We start from the raw sequence: 16743 nt of genomic DNA on the forward strand, positions 1-16743 counted from the left end.
CAGTGCTACTTTGATATTTTTCTACCTGCCATGGTGCTGCTGGGGTGCCTTTGTTCAATGAAAGTTGGACTGTTTGAGCGCACTTGCCGAATACCACTGTTCTATTCGGCAGTGTTACACTCCAACTTAAAAGAGTCCCAGAAAACAACATTATCTATCGCATTATTGAAGTGTAAAATAATTACTGTTCATTTCACTGTCTCCGAGCAGAAATGAGAATGATATGGGAATTTCCGGAAATTCGGGAAGTTTATAATTTCGTGTTCTTCATCATGTTGCTTTTAATTTTGTCAACCCGATGTAATTCCACTTCTTGTCAAAAGTTATTGACATAGAACTTTTCTGGAAGGTTTCTGAAGTAGTGGTGAGAAGGTAATTGAAAGAAACCAGCCTGATTGTTTTTTTTTCCAGTTTCTCTAATTCTTTTTCGAAATATCGAAACCGTTGCCGACATCCATTCAACCATCGAGACAATCAAAATAATCGGAATATGGAAGGGGCTGAAATAACACAATCATCGAAACATCGGAACCATTGCAGTATTGTAACGATCAAAATAATCGAAATATCGAAACGATCAAAACATCGAAACCATCGAAATATCGTAACCACCGAAATGTCTGAACTATTGAAATAGAGAAATCATTAAAATATCGGAATCATCAAAGTATGGAATTATCAAAACATTTAAATGACAAAACATTGAAACGTCGAAAACTCGAAATGATCTAAACTGAAAAGTCTGAATACGAAACCACCGAAAGAACGAAACTACCGGAAAATCAAGCTATGAAAATACCAAATATTATAATATCGAGATGATCGGGACAATGAAATGTCAAAACAAATGAAACATCAAAACTATCAAAATATCAAAACGATCGAAAAAATCAGAAATATTAGGTCAACGAAATATGAATGCGCTGTTCTTCTAGAAAAAAATTGTTGTAAAAGCAAGAGGTGATTAGCTTATTCAAAGAGGTATTTACCACAATTATTAATGACAGCTCGGCATCTTGGGCGCAAAGAATGGACACAGTTTCGAAGAACTCAGCTGACTGTGAGTCGCAGAAGCTAACCTCCCAAGGTCGGAATTCGACGTTTCGAAATTTCTTGTCCTTTGGACAATAACGCCTCGACCGGAACAAGTGGTAGTTCGAAAGCGAGAGGTCAGGACTATAAGGCAGGTAAGGTATAACTTCCCAACCCAGTTCTTTGATTCTCTGCTGCACAATCCTTGCGACGTGAGGTCGGCCGTTGTCGTGGAGGAATTTTGTCGACGTTGTATCCATTGCCTGATGACGCGGCTTTTGGTCAACATGAATCAGTTGTTTTGCATAGAGTTCCACGTCCGTTCGTCTCACCCGGATTTAGCAGCTCAAAATCAAACAGGCACTTGGTACTCCACCAAATATATGGCAGAGGCCGTCAGAGACCGACCTGACTTGTTTCAAATCATACAGCAAGCACAAGCGCACTTGGAATTTCTGCTCGGTCATTTTCTAAAAATTGTTTTTGCTTTGTTTTAATGAAAAAAGCAATAAACTCTACACATCACTATATCAGTCGATGCACAAAAAAGCTTTTTTCAAATTAGTGCGGCAACAGTGCCCAAATTGTTTAAATACTTGAGAAACAGGGAACCAAAGGCAACGCCCATTCCTATTTTTTCACCCTAATAATTTGGGAGCACAGGAATATCGAAACAAAAATTTCGAGTTTAACTTTATTTTTTCATCCATGCGAAAGTATGACTGTTTATTTGAGTTTACCAACAGTTCTTTTTCTTACAGGTTCCCTACACTCGTAAAATACTACGGCTAACGTACCAATGAGGTGTAGAGGAAAAGAGTGGTGCGCATAGACGATGAAATCAATATTTCCACAGGGACCTGTTTAAAATACATTAGGATCAAATCAAAATTATTAATGGACTTCAGCTTTGGAGATGTTGCACAATGGGGAAAACTGCATAGAAAAATGAAGAATACGTTTCCTGCCTCCAACTATTAAAGTTACAACAACAGCGTAGTTAACAATGAATGTTCGGCTCCTAGGCCAAGATATACTTGACACTACAGGAATCAATAACAGAACGGCAGTAAACTTAATTGTATTGAAAGAATACAACGTAGACCTCCTAGACCAACGGGATGTTATTGTTGCACAATGCATACCGGTGGTTTATAGGTGTGAAGGAACCCATTTCCGTCCCATACACGTATTTAATGATCTTATTTCAGCTGGAAACAAACTCCACACATGCATTGGCCTCTAGCGAAAGACGTGATTCAATCGTCGCATTTTTATAATAGTCTCGAGCGAGTTATTTCAGTACCAGCCTGAACGTCCGGCTAAAGCCGAACTTCAGACTTCCTGTGGTGTTCGCTTCATTCCCCTTCACTGATCCATGAAAATTAATAGTAGTGGTATTTGCTGTAAAATTAGAATTCTGTTTTTCTAACAACGTCTCTTTTTCTTCTTTTTTAAATGATTTTTTCCTTTTTTAAAATAAATTTGGGGCGGCAGTTGTAGCGCAGTGGGTTGGAGGTTCCGTTGTCTACACGATCGATCGGAGTTCGAGTCCGCCCTAGCGCTCACCAAATCGCTTCATTCCTGCGGGGTCGATAAATTGATACCAGACTTGTCTAGGAGGACAAAAACACTGACCTGACACATCGGCTAGCCACTGCAAGTCATTGTATGGAACAGTTACACGTTCGTAAACCTCAAACGATTCTGAATTGAAGTGAACGTGGTGGCACATCTTAAGAGGATTGATTAATGCCAGACACTTTATATCTCTATCCTTTCAAATAAATTAAGGCGAAAAGCTCATAGTTTTCTTTCTGTACACTTCATTTCTGTATTTGGAGAACATTCAAACTTCAGCTTCAAGCACTCCTTCGATACCAATATAATATAGACAGAATTCGAAAGCATTGCACTAAACATGGGTTTTCATCCTGTTTTCCCCCAACAGTCATCACATAATGATGCATTCACATAGAAAGACGTAAATCACAACATCGTGCTGACAAAGATAACATTCCACGTCGAATCATGTAAACTGTTGGCTACTAGATAAGCAGCCATCTGCATGGGTGTTTTGACTTTCTGATGAAGGCATGTTACCAACCTGAGGCAAACGTGGAAGGAAATAAAGACATGGAGGACTCGTAGAGGTGAAAAGCAACGCGGGCCTGTTTTAGCTACTGCGACATGCACACGAAGCTTCTGCCCGATAATACTGCGCTACGGCGCAATAATCCGACGCCTTGGGACCATCTTATAGCTTTGTGGCGGGTGCGCACCAAATCGATGCCGTGGGACCCGTCGCACCCTGTTTCATAGATTTCTGTCGTCAGCGCCTATCCGATCCGCCGCACCCCCTTTTTGGAATTTTTTGTAATTTCGTGACAGAATAAGCTCGTATCATATAGCATGGTCATGACCATGATGGAAACGCTCATTGATAGCAGTATTGTGTCCCAGTGCAGGAAGTGTGTATCACAGGGGATTTATCAGGAAGAATAGAAATTTGTTTACAACTTTGTGATTGACGGTAATATTCCATGTGGTACTGTATTCGTTCCTTCTCTAAAACTGTGTACTTTGGTGTAAAGACCTTCAGTATTGCAAGCGCTGTAGTCCATTCCAGATCTGATTTATCGAACTGCTCTGAAAAAAGCATTCTATCGCGAATTTTATCATCTTATTATTTCAGTAATAATAATGTGTTAATCTAACTACGTCTCTTATAAAGAAGATTGAAATGTAACAAACGAAGTAAATACGATTTGTTCAACTGTTCTATCAAAACTCCATGTTTCGGTATCTCTTAAACAACAAGTTCCAACATCTTACATCCCTTTCTTTCTTGTATTCACTAGTTATTGTGATATTCTGCTCGATTTTTTACATGGCTAAAGTTTCGAAGAATTCCAGTTTAATCGCAAAAGTCCGGGAAAAGCTGCAAATGGATGCATCGTACCGCATCCATTCACGGCTTTTTCCAAACCTACGCACGGAAACGGAGGAACTAAGCGGCGGATTCGAAATCTATTGGGCTGCAGCCGAACAACATGTTGCCTCCTCACTGACCTCAGCTAATTTTCTTCTCTGCCTCCCTCCGTCTCCTTCTATGTTCACTTTTTCTTATTTTGAAGATTTTAGAGCGCATAAGTTGTAACTGGCGGGTGTAGTGTAGCGGTTAGAGGTTCCGCTTCCTGCACAATCGATCGGAGGTTCGAATCCGCCCTAGTGCTCACCAAGCCTTTCATCCCTCCGGGGTCGATAAATTGGTACCAGACTTGTCTGGGAGGATAAAAACACTGACTTAACACATCGGCTAGCCACTGCAAGTCATTGTATGGAACAGTTACACGTTCGTAAACCTCAAACGATTCTGAATTGAAGTGAACGTGGTGGCACATCCCAAGAGGATTGATTAACGCCAGACACTTTATCCTTTTTAAGTTGTAACTACAGCATGCAGAGCGTTGAAACCTAGTTGAATTACGCGCTCTAAAGAAGATTGGTGACCTGTTTGATGAAGGTCTCGCTTGGCGAATCCTGAAGATCACGCACTGCCTTGGTTCTGTCAACAGCCCCGTCAAGATCTCTGTCGAAGATAGATTTCTACTTTTATCTGGTGTGAGTTTTATCCAACGTTTAATTTGTTGATGACCTATTTCATCGAACAGATTGTTTCCAAACTTTTCAATTCAAAGGTCTAGATTCTTTGCAGAGTTCACGACGAGGTATTTCGGCCCATCACGTATTAATGCTTTTTCGGCATGTAAAACTATGGATTGTCTTGATAACGTTGTTCCCGTTTTTTAAGCCAATTTTAGGCAGTTTTTAGTTCGTAGCTATCAATTGCTGGTGCTTCACTCTTTTGGTCATTTTTAATTTTCACCCAATTTCATGCAGTTGACCTTACTTAGTTTTATTGAACTGAATGCAATTAGAACTCTATGTTATCAGTTATCTGAAGCAGAGCTATTTCCTGCCTCCATCCCGACTTGTTTATTCGAACTTAAGATCTTTCTAGAGATATCGGTTCATTTCAGATGGACTACAGAGAACAACAAACACAAGAAATTGAAGCCCTACAAGCAATATATCAAGAAGAAGAGTTCACAGTTATTTGCGATGAGTATCCGAGTATTTCTTTACGAGTAAACCTCAAGACGAATCAGGTATTGGTTATTACAATAACAAATAATGTATGGATATAGATATTGTATATAAGTCGTATTCATTTCACACTTCTGTTTGTGTTGAAATACATGACGTTTTTCATTCGCTTACGAGAAACCCACGTATCTTGGAAGGAACTGGTTCCCATGGATGCGATAATCAGAGCCGGTGCTACGACCCCCTTCACTTTTGGACGGGTGGAAGGGATCCTCATCACTTGTGTCGCACCCCATGGGCTAAACACCCCTCACCTGAGGGTCCGACTCCTCCCTACCGCATCCATGCTGGATCCCGTTTTTTATTGTTGATATTCGTGTTATTGTAAATTGATAAAGTGTCTAGAGCTTCTAAACATAAAGAATTACGCTCAATAAATCAGATTTCTTTCACAGGGCTGCTTTTAAGGAAAACGAATGCGATAGCGATTTTGAAGTAGCACTTGTGATAGGTTTACCAGAGAATTATCCGGATGTCATCCCACGGATTTCTCTAGAGGGAATTGACCACCTTTTCAGCGAGGAGCGGATACGGAAGGCGGTTGAGGTTTGTGAATTCATCTATGTTTTTACCAAATAAGTAACACTCATGCCTTCCATTCTTATTGGAACATGTGACAAAGTTGAGATTATTTTTTGCAAAAAGATAAACTCATCAAAGTAAATTAATTGCAGCACTTACTACGCATTGCTGCCTGAATTCATAGACAACTTGTTTATTTTCGTATTTGATCTGAGTGTATTGATTTTAGATGTTAGAAAACGAAGCAAGTAACAATTTGGGCATGGTGATGGTCTTTTCTATAGTCAGTGCTCTTCAGGTACGTTTCATGGAGTGTATACCATTATATTTGAATGCTGTTTTTTTTATCACCCGCTCTGTAAGTATGCTCTTCCTTGAAGGAAGAAATGGGGGCTTTACTGGCTGAAAAAAAGAAAGAGGCAGAACGAAAAGTCGAAGAGGAAAAAGAAAAAGCTGAAGCAATAGCACGGAAGAAGTTCGAAGGTTAGCTTTCTTTCCATGACATCACCTTTGATCTCTTTGCCCGTGACTTTTATCTTTCTTTTCTTCTCTTTTACGTCTTTTTGCTGAGTTACTGAGTAGTAAGAACTTGAGTTTTTAGCCGGGTGATTCTCATCTTAGGCGGCTTAAAACAATGCTATTGAGACTATTCTTGATTCCTCCGACCTTTTGCGGTTGTCCTTTCTGGAAGATTTTTTTGGCGTTGTTTTTACAGCCACTGGCAGTGATACTTTTTCTTCTTCACCTCCTTGATAAAACTTTGTCGACAAACTCAGTGGTAGTTGTTTTTCTCGACCGATATGAAGTTTATTACGTTACGATTTTGATTCGCCTTATTCCTACCATTTTGAATTTGTAGCAAGAGTACTCTCGACACTGAACCATGTCGCCAATTTTAATTGGTCTACTCTCGCTTGTGCCAAGGAGGTTTTGGAAGTAACGTATTAGCGAGCGGCCTCCTTAAATATTTCGGTAAACATTTTCTTGTATTTTACAGAGGACGCTTGTTGGTTTAGAATTTTGGAGATTCCACCATTTCCTAATAGTTAATTTCTTAATTGCATGAAAAGGTAGTGTTTTTTTTTTACTGACGTGCGTTTTTGGTCAATCTTCGTTCCCACTTTTCAAGTGAAATGATCACTGCCTTGTGCAGTATTCATCTCGTTCAGTAATATTTGTCCTATTTTCTGTGATAAGATTAGCAGGGCCCGTTTTCTCTGGATCCCTATGGCTCTGTTTTGATCATTTAAACTTTGTGCGCAGCATTTTTCGTACTGAATCACATGAAGAATAACCTGTTTTTATAATCCCATCTTTTACCCATGTATGTGTGGGGGATTTTCACGGATCCGTGGCTTCAAGAACTAATAAGCTTGCGTCGTTTGTTGTGCCGGAACTTTTATGATCAGTACGTGTTAGAGAAATTCATCAGTGGGTTCTCACGTATCCAGGAGCTGTACTGTCATATGTGCCTGTTGAGCAGTAAGCCACCCAATTCCTTCATTGTCCGTTGTTGGAATTAGCTTTTTTTCTTTAGTTGGTTTTGAATGAATATCGTTGAAATTTTATCAATCGAATTCTGGAAGTCTTTTCACGGCAAGATTTAGCTCACGCTCTTATCTGACTCACAAACAGAAAAAATAACTCTGTTTATGGAGAAGTACTGGTGAACAGTACGACACACAGAACACTTCCAGTTTCTCATGAAATTACCTTCAACATGCACCTAAAAAGTCGCTATTCTGTCTTCCCCCAAGACCTCATGTATTTCAAAAAGAAAAATCTCTGTTTTGAGCATATTCAGATGAGTAGTTTAAGGAGTTTAGAATCTTTCACTGGTTCGAGATTGTAGTTATCTTTTGTTCTCGGTGAGCAAAAAATAACGGTCATGAATATGATAATAATATGATATAATTCGTAAAATCATGATATATAATAACGAGCTTAGTCCGTGTGTGTGTTTGTTTGTTTGTTTGTTTGTTTGTTTGTCTGTGTGTCACGAAATTCGAAAATGGAGGTGCGACGGGTCCCGCGGTGTCGGATTGGCGCCGGCGCCAGATACCTTTGGAAGGATGTGCCACGGGTCCACCGGCGCCAGATACCTATAGAAGTGGGGGGGCCGGGTCCACCGGCGCCAGATAGGTATAGAAGAGGGTGCGACCGGTCCAACGGCGTCGCACTACCGCGCCGGCGCCAGATACCTGTAGAAGAGTGTGCGACGGGTCCACTGGCGCCAGATACCTATAGAAGAGGGTGCGACGGGCCCAACGGCGCCACATTGCTATAATATAATATGGGGTGGGACGGGTCCACAGGCGCCAGATACCTGTAGAAGGGGATGCGACGGGTCCACCGGCGCCAGATTGGTGCGCTGGCGCCAGATACCTATAGGAGTGGGTGGGACGGGTCCACCGGCGCCAGATACCTGTAGAAGGGGATGCGACGGGTCCAACGGCGCCAGATTGCTATAATATGGGGTGCGACGGATCCACCGGCGTCGGTGGACCTGGTCATTGGTGCGCAATAACTTAGTGTGCATGACGCAAAAGGTAAATGGTTGCAGCCGTTTCATAGCCGTGACCACTTGGCGCTTTGCTCTTCACCTTTATGACTACTCTGCGTGCCTATTTCCTTCTTCTTTCGCCTCAAGTTTGAAGGATGCCGTTCTCAGAAAGTGGAAACATGCATGCAAATGGCTGCTTAAATAGTAGCAAGATGTTTATGTGATCTGACGTGGAACGTTATCTTTATCAGTAGGATAATGTCTTTCACGTCATTTAATGTTAAAACATCATTCTGTGATAACTATTGGGAGAAATCAGGAGGAATACCCGTACTTCGAGTAATGCTTTCAAATTGCATCTATATTATTCTGGCATCGAAGGAGTGTTTGTAGCTGATGGTCGAATATTCTCCAAATGTAGAATTTAGAAGGAAAACTCCGTAATCTTTCGCATTAATTTATAATATAAAGAAGAGAAGGAAAGCGTTGTTTAAAAAACACATCTAATTTTACAGAAAACACCACTGCTATTTCATTGATGAGTGAAGGGGAGCAAAGCTAAAATCACCGAAAGTATGAAGTCCGGCTTTAGCCGGACATTCAGACTGGTAATTGATCATAAATATGATATGGGGTCCAAATGATACAATTATAAACAAATGGAGTTACAAGGAAGCCTATTTTGTGAATATAATTTTCATGATCTCGCATAGATACGTAAACTATGTATAATTTTGTTGTTTTCGTGCTAGCTTTGTCGGTAGCGAGAAAGCGTTGGTGCTTGCATTCTTGTGATTTTCTTTTTGGTAATTTTTTTGTGATCCCGTTTCTGACTAAAGTTGATGCTAAAGTTCGTAGGCAAGTGACAATGTTCTCGCAAAAGTACTTGTATATCTTTCATGGTAGCCCATTGGACAGTGGTGATCTTAGATGATGGTATAAATTGGTATTAGGATTCAAGGATTTGCTTTGTTTTGCTCCAATCGACTGCGTAAATCTTGGTCTTATTGAAAGTCTGTGTTACTAACGATGTGATTAGATAGATAAGGTAGTGTGATTGAAGTATCTACCCATACGCTTACAGGTACAAACATTCATTGATTACATCGCTAGAGGTTCGGGTGTAGCGGAGTCAGTTTAAGGCTCTACAGTGACTGCACGATCGATCGGAGGTTCAAATCCGCCCTAGCGCCAACAAGGCCTTTCATCTCTCCGTAGTCAATGAATTGGTACCAAGCTTCTCTGCGACGATAAAAATAGTAATTTGACACATTGCCGAACCTCCGTAAGTCATTGTATAACCTAGTTACACGTTCGTAAACCTCAAACAATTGTGAATTGAAATCAATGCGTTGCTCCATAGCAAGCGAATTGATTAACGCTAGTCACTTTATCGTTTATCGCATAACTATATCATTTCGTTAACTTTACCGCCGTCACCGTCAATATCTTTGCGCCTTTAGCCCCTGCTGACCTTGAGTGGTCAATGATGTCGGCCGCGTCCGTTGATCTGATAGAATCGTCCTGCTTTCACTGTTGGGATTACGACTCTCGCGTTTGCATAATCTCATTCAAACCGAACTTTGTAGATTTTGCATGCTAGATTTTTCGAATATTCAATATTCCTTTTCGAATTACGAAGTGGACTCTCATTTGTTTAGTTCGTTCGAATCAGTGTTTTTTGTGCTGTATGGTCCTTTCTGGTAATAATTGCGTCCTTATTTTATCTTGTAGAGATTATTGTAATGTAGGCCGAATCGCCACCGAAATGTTTCGAGCGCGTCTACGCAAGCATCTTATTTGCATTAAGATTCGACTCGTGGTTCTTCGTCGATGTTTTACGATTTTCTACGAAATCTTCTACATCGGAATCAATGCCTTCCTTGTTTTAATATTCATTTCATTAAACAGAATTCATAATATTTCTTTTCAAGTCTGCAGCGTTGTGGTAGCGATACAACCTTGTTAGAATCAAATAAGCGTGAATTTGCATGAATTTGCAGTTAAACGTTCTTTGAATCTCCTTGAATTTCGCTCTGATCTTCGTTATTTTGTTTTTATTTCACCTTTTCGACTATAGGACAGTTTTTTTTTTGTTTCAAAACTTGCTTCGTTTTGTTTCTTGTAAATGTGAATGAGATGTTGTTTCTTCAGCGCGGTAGATGGCTATGTAAGTATCGCTACATTATAAATGCGAGTAATATATTCAAATAGTACAGTGAGCGTAGTATAAGTACTATATCCTGCAAGCAATTATTTAATCTACTTGTAGGAAATAAATGCATTTTAATACTTTGAGTTTAAGTTGACTCATCTATTTTGAACTTTGGCTCCTAAAATCAAGCCTCGTTTCACTCACAGCTGACCACAGGCTTAACTTCCTCATGGTGTATCTTGAGATGCAGTTCTTTTTCTTAACATCCTTCTAAATTGTAGTGAATAAGTTCCAAACTTGAGAATAACATTCGACTCTTCATCACTCCGGGGAGGTTTCTCGTTTGTTCTATTCTAATATTTATGCATCAATTCTAACTTCCTTTTAAACTCTACTTCTCTTTTTTCCTTTTAAGACATATGCTACCAACGTATTAAATGCAATCTGAGCGTTTAAAAGCGCTAGCTGCATTGTGGTGAAAGCTTAATTGGTACATTCGCCACTAATTAGTTCGCTTCAATTTGCCTCTTCGTTGTACGGTTACAGTATAGTTAAAGGCATTACCTCACGAATCTGAGGTGGCACGGATTTCAGGTGTATTCGTATACGGGATCGTAGATTAAGGAGAGGGGGATTCCGTCCATTTTTTCCTAATAGCCGTAAAAAATGGCCCCGAAGATACGGCTTCGAAGGTTCCGGGGCGCTATTTTCTACAAAGAGTTCGGTTGGAGCGCGCCAGCCGTGTGCAGAGGCTGCATCTTCCGGGCGGTTTTTTATGCCAATTAGCAAGAAATAGGCGGAATCAACCACCTCTCCATAATCTACTATCCCGTATACGAATACTCCACCTGAAATCCGTACCACCTCAGGTTCGTGGGGTGATGCCTTTAAAGGAACCAGTCAAAAAAAAAAAATGCAGAATTGATTGTGCTTATGCTGCGCCGTGCTTTCTTTTTGTTTCACTGTCTGGCTTATCTCGAACTGACATCAGTGGCGCTGTGCACACCTGTTCTTTATGAATTTCCCTCACGAGTGCCTCGTTTTTATTCTTATCCTCACCTGCTTCTAATTTTGATCAGAATGTAGCGAAACCCAGTGCCAAACTCTCAATCGTCTAGTATACAAGCTGAGCTTTGAGATTTCTTTTTTTTTTAGTCGATTGCTGTGTTTCGGTGCAGCAGTTGTTCGTACGTGAAATGTTATTTTTGCCGTGTAACCTTTTTTTTTGTTTTCAACAACCACTGTAGGAGTTCGTTTGCGAAAAATCTTTTTCAAATTTATTTTAGTTTTGCTTGAGTTGCAGGTACACCGGTGACGCCACAAACTTTCCTAGCATGGAAGGAGAAGTTCGACAAGGAACGAAAAGCGCTCGTGGAAAGGAAGCAGAAGGTAAGTTGACTGGATTCCCTTCGTGGATCATATTTAGTTATGCATTCCATCATTCATTGGTTACCTTTTTGTCTTTATTCAAAAAAGCAAAGTCGCCTTTCAAAGTCGAAGTTGATGTTGTTTCAAGGACAACCGTTTGCACGCCAAGTACCAGGCGTGGCTATTTTTGTTGTATTTGCTTTTCGGATAGGGACTTCTATGTGTGCGTAGGAATTATCATGGTCGATCGATGTCGGCCAAAGTTTCGAGAGTTAGCGCTGCTTGCATGTGTATGACGTGTGCTTATTGCGATGTTGGTATTTGTTTGGCTTACATGCAACGCTGGTGATTCATACAGGGTGCTCTAAGTATCTGTACTATATTTTCCAACAGCAGTTTACTTAAACCGCTTATCAGTAGTGACTATTAAATTAGAAATTAGTATTCTACTTTCAGAACAAGTTTGATGTAACAGATATGGAAAATGGGAGATTGTTAAGATGTTTCAGATGCTTTGTGCAGTCAAATTTTAGATGGAAATTTTTCGTCAGAAGTGTTTATAATACATATTATTATAGTTACATTTTTATAGGCACTGTTTTCACTTTGGTTCAATATACAGGTACTTCTGCTTTCAAATTTGAATGTAAGATTTTAGAACTAGGGCAGCTTTACTCTCTTTAACCAATCAATATGTAGGATTTTCTCATTGCATAACCGTAGGCTCTTTGAGCAGTCTTTCGTCTGAAAATATTGTTTGTTTATTAAGATAGCTACGCGCTTTATACATACCAGATATGCAGCTGTTTTTTGAGTGTAATTCAAATTTTCGTTGTTTCGCGAACTGACCGTCAAACATTTCCACGTTCGCGAAATATTAAAACCTTCCCGTAAAAACTTTTAAAAGTTTCTCTAACTGCAAAGAACTTTTTTACAGCACTCCACCTCATTTCTTTGAGCATTAGCTAATAAGTTTTCTCCAATATATACAAGCCGTGATCATCTTAATCAGATTAATGCGAGTGGCACTTCACGAGATCACCAAATAATTCTTTACACTGCCTCCTTATCTTAGAGTCGTAGCCGCAACCATCTATGAATTTAACCCTTCTATAAACTGATATTATGTTTCAATTATGGTTCCTCTGTTGAATTTGCTTTGTGCTGTGCTGATCTTTATTTTGGACATTTACCAGACGATGCACAGAATGCAGATTTTTTTCCAAGAAAATCGACGCACGATTCGCTAAGTAAGAAACTGGTTTGTAAAGTGAAGTAAAGAAAGCGGCAAGTTATTTTGTTGTGCTTTCGGCGCCGTATAGCCTTCTTTTTTTCGTTTATCCCAGCCCAGAATGAACAACGTGGCAACTAGTCCTATTATACTTCATCGTTTTGCAGAAGTCCTCGAAAAAGGGAAAAGTGTTCCGAGACTGCTTGTTGCTTGCTTTTTACTTCCTTTTTGTGGCTTTCCATATATGTGGCAACAAACATCGCAACTTTTTTCGCGTTGTATTATATATATATATATATATATATATATATATATATATGTTTATATGCATACTTACGTATATATACATTTATTTACATAAGTTGAAAAGTTTTTAGAAAAAAATGACTGTACAAGAACTTTCAAATACTAGATTATAGTATTCGAATATTTCAAATGTTAAATTATAATATTTGAAGCAAAGCATATGGAAAGCGAAGAGCTGCGCTGGGATACGCTACCCCATCCTTCATAATTTTCTGACATAACCCCACTCTACTTGTTCCGACCGATAAACACTTTCTTGGCGAAGAAAGTTCAAAGGCGGTCTCTGTCTTCGATCTCTAGTCTCCTTAGTTCTACCAGAGAAGAATTGCTGACCTAACCATTATCTGGAGCACCGTATTATCGTGATTATATTGCTTGATAATTTTTATTGTGATGAATGCGAATGTAAAGAAAAAAAGTAACAGATTTATAAGGAGTTTTTTCTGAACCTAGACTTGCAGTTAGCCGTTTTTACACCTGACAGCGATTTTAACGCAACGAATTGTGTTCTTCTCACTAATATTGATTGTTGAGAGTGTCGGTCGGAGGCAGTGCTTGCTCTGCTGATTGATCTGTTGTGTGGTCATAGCTGGCAAACTGCAACTGCCTAGCCTTTCTTAGATGGAAGACCGTTGAAACCGTATATGAATAGTTTATTCGAATATGTCACCTTTCATTGCACCATGACACCATTTTGACAATTATTGAAAAATACATGAAGTAAAGTACCAATATGTTGTACTTTACTTTCACAAGGTGCTGCTTCGTTGCAAATCGGTATCGTGTTCGTGACCGACAAAAGGAAATATACTTCTCGGCGGAACGTGAAGAGATTTCTCTGAGATATCTACTTTTTTCACTTTATTATATTTCTAGAATAACGATACTGAAATACGGAAGTTCTTCTGCATTCTAGAGAACTTCATTGAACGAGATGTCTGCGACAAGTAGTTTTCGGAGCTGCAATGGTGGAGTGGCACCGGATTTGTAAACGCTTCATAGTTACGTTCTCATTAGATGGTGCGCGGATTTATCGTCTTAGTCTTCCTAGTTATTGATCGAAAGCTTGGTCTATTGAAAAGTATCTCTTTTGGCTAAATCTGTGCTCAACTTTTCGGAACTTCTCTCACTAACGTTCTAGAAGTTATTACTTATTCCCTCACTTTGGGTGCTGCACACATATCTAAATTTCGAGTGAAATTATTTTTTGTTGCCGCGAGCCGGATTTTCTTGTAAAAGAAATTGAAGCTCCCATGAATTCGCACAGCAGTAACGGCAGCATAGCAGGCGCATAGTGGACCGTATAGTTTTCCTTGGAAAGCGATACCAGTTGACTTGATTACGATACTCTTTTTTTTTCAAAGCATATGGTCTACCTCCATTTCCTTAGTTTTTCCTTACTTTTATCTGCTACATTGACTTCAGTAGATGCATTCTGCTATATTTCTTCAGTTTCTGTTCAAACTCTACCATTTGCATCCGGAATTCCTTTGTTAGTTTGCACATTCTTTCGTTTTTACACTTTGCTACCGGAGTTTTTTTTTTTCTGAAAACTGCTGTTTTCTGTCTGGAATTTCCAGATTTCGAGGGTGTTTATGTAGTGAACATGAGAGTAAACCGCTTTCGAAATGTCGTTTTGTCATGCCGACACCCCCCTCGTTTTATTATGACTCATTTTTTATAGTCGCTGTCCTTTCACCAAAGATATTCTGGTTTTCTATACCTGGATTGCGAAAATCTTATCATTGCAGGAAATTGCACAAAATTTTTATTATTTTACCCTTCACTTCCAACTTCTTTCATATATATATATATATATATATATATATATGCATATATATGTATATATACATATATATAGTATTATATATATACATATATACGTATATATATATCTTTGACATAATGTTTTAGATCACTTGCTCATGTTCCATGATGTTAGAACCATAATTTTCATTCACGTTAACAGCTTTTACTTAGTTCTGACTTCTAGGAACGTGAAGCCGCCTTATCTGGAAAATTAACGGGCAAGCAACTATTTCTGAAGGACGCTACTCTCAATCTTTCGGATGTGGCGTTGATCGAACAGAGCGTGGAAATCGATGAGTCTTTGTTTGATGAGGTAAACGATGAAACATTTTCTTTTCTAGATCTCTGTCTCTTCTCATATTCTGTTTTCGTAGTCTTCTAAAGTTTTTGGACTTTCTTATTTCTACTCAGTTGTAATACGCAAATCGTATTCTGATTTCTATTAGTCTAACTAGGCTAACCATGCACGACCCGTTACGGCGTACCATGATCAACAGTGTATTTTCAGTGTATAGGGGTAAAGGATAAAGTTTCTGGCGTTAATCAATCCGCTTTGGATGCACCCCCATGTTCACTTCAGTTCAGAATCGTTTGAGGTTTACGAACGTATAGCTGGCCTACGATGACTTGCGGTGGCTAGCTGATGTGTCAAGTCAGTGTTTTTATTCTCCCAGACAAGTCTGGTACCAATTTATCGACACCGTTAGTGTAGCGGTTAGATAGCGCTACACTAACACCCCCTATACCCTTCACCCTTCACTATAGCATTTATGCTTGTAACCAACACAGTCATGACTGTTGTAGCCCATGCTTGCGTGCTGATTCAGTTCACGCTCGGGATCCCTACGTCAGACTCTATAAATACTGAGGATGCTTAGCGATCTGTTGAGAACAATTTAATTTTTGTGGAACTTTGACGCTAAATGAGCAGAAAAATGTTTGAGCAATCAGAAGGAACACAAACTGAGGCTAGTTTGGGGGAGCACCTCGTATATCATCCCGTATAGTGTTAACTGTACATGTAGGAAGATAAATGATTGTTCGTCTTTTCATCCTAGTAAGACTCTCAAATGAAGTAGCTACTAATTCGCTTCCTAATATTATTATATAATATTCTTTTGGGAAGTGTTGGTTTTCTCACTGTTACTTTTTCCAATGATTCCGATGAAACAGCATTCGTATTGGACTGTGATCAATAAGTATCTGTATATCAGTCTTAATCTATCCTCTATGTGACTGCTGAAATGATAATGCAACTAGTTGTTTCTCCTGTTTTGTGCAATTATAATTCGTTTTGATGACTCACGGCGACGACTATATTTTCAGGAAATCGAAGGCTTGGAGTTGGATTCCGATGAAGACTAGCAGCTACTACAGCTTACTCTCATGTTAGAACCATTGATATTAATATATAGAACTTGAGTTACTGAATGCCTTTCAACACGACAATGAAGTGATATTTAAATGACATTATTGATCAACCACGAATTTGCCGGGTATTTTTTATGTCAGTTGTTCTTGTCAGTGTTGAATTTTGTGATAATTGAAGTCACAGATATATTATTAGATGATAAAGATTTCATTTGGCTGCTTGACATGTTTCTTTGGTGGACAACAAGGCGTATGGACGCTTTTCGAATATTTGCA

General features: G+C 39.3%; 1 protein-coding gene across 2 annotated transcripts; it reads left to right on the forward strand.

Annotated features, from left to right (window-relative positions):
* Nucleotides 1-3979: 3979 nt before the first annotated feature.
* RB195_005733 (uncharacterized protein) lies at nt 3980-16461 on the forward strand (the record flags this gene model as incomplete). Of its 2 annotated transcripts, XM_064178431.1 has the most annotated exons (9): nt 3980-4087; nt 4534-4656; nt 5076-5204; nt 5611-5748; nt 5954-6022; nt 6105-6207; nt 11686-11771; nt 15281-15409; nt 16423-16461. In XM_064178431.1, 9 exons carry the CDS (start codon nt 3980-3982, stop codon nt 16459-16461), a joined length of 924 nt encoding a protein of 307 aa, XP_064035478.1. The 2 variants fall into 2 exon arrangements, with proteins under 2 accessions (XP_064035478.1, XP_064035479.1); XM_064178430.1 differs by lacking the exons at nt 3980-4087; nt 4534-4656.
* Nucleotides 16462-16743: the final 282 nt, after the last annotated feature.

Source organism: Necator americanus, chromosome I (assembly GCF_031761385.1).
Source record: "Necator americanus strain Aroian chromosome I, whole genome shotgun sequence".
Lineage (NCBI taxonomy): Eukaryota > Metazoa > Nematoda > Chromadorea > Rhabditida > Ancylostomatidae > Necator > Necator americanus.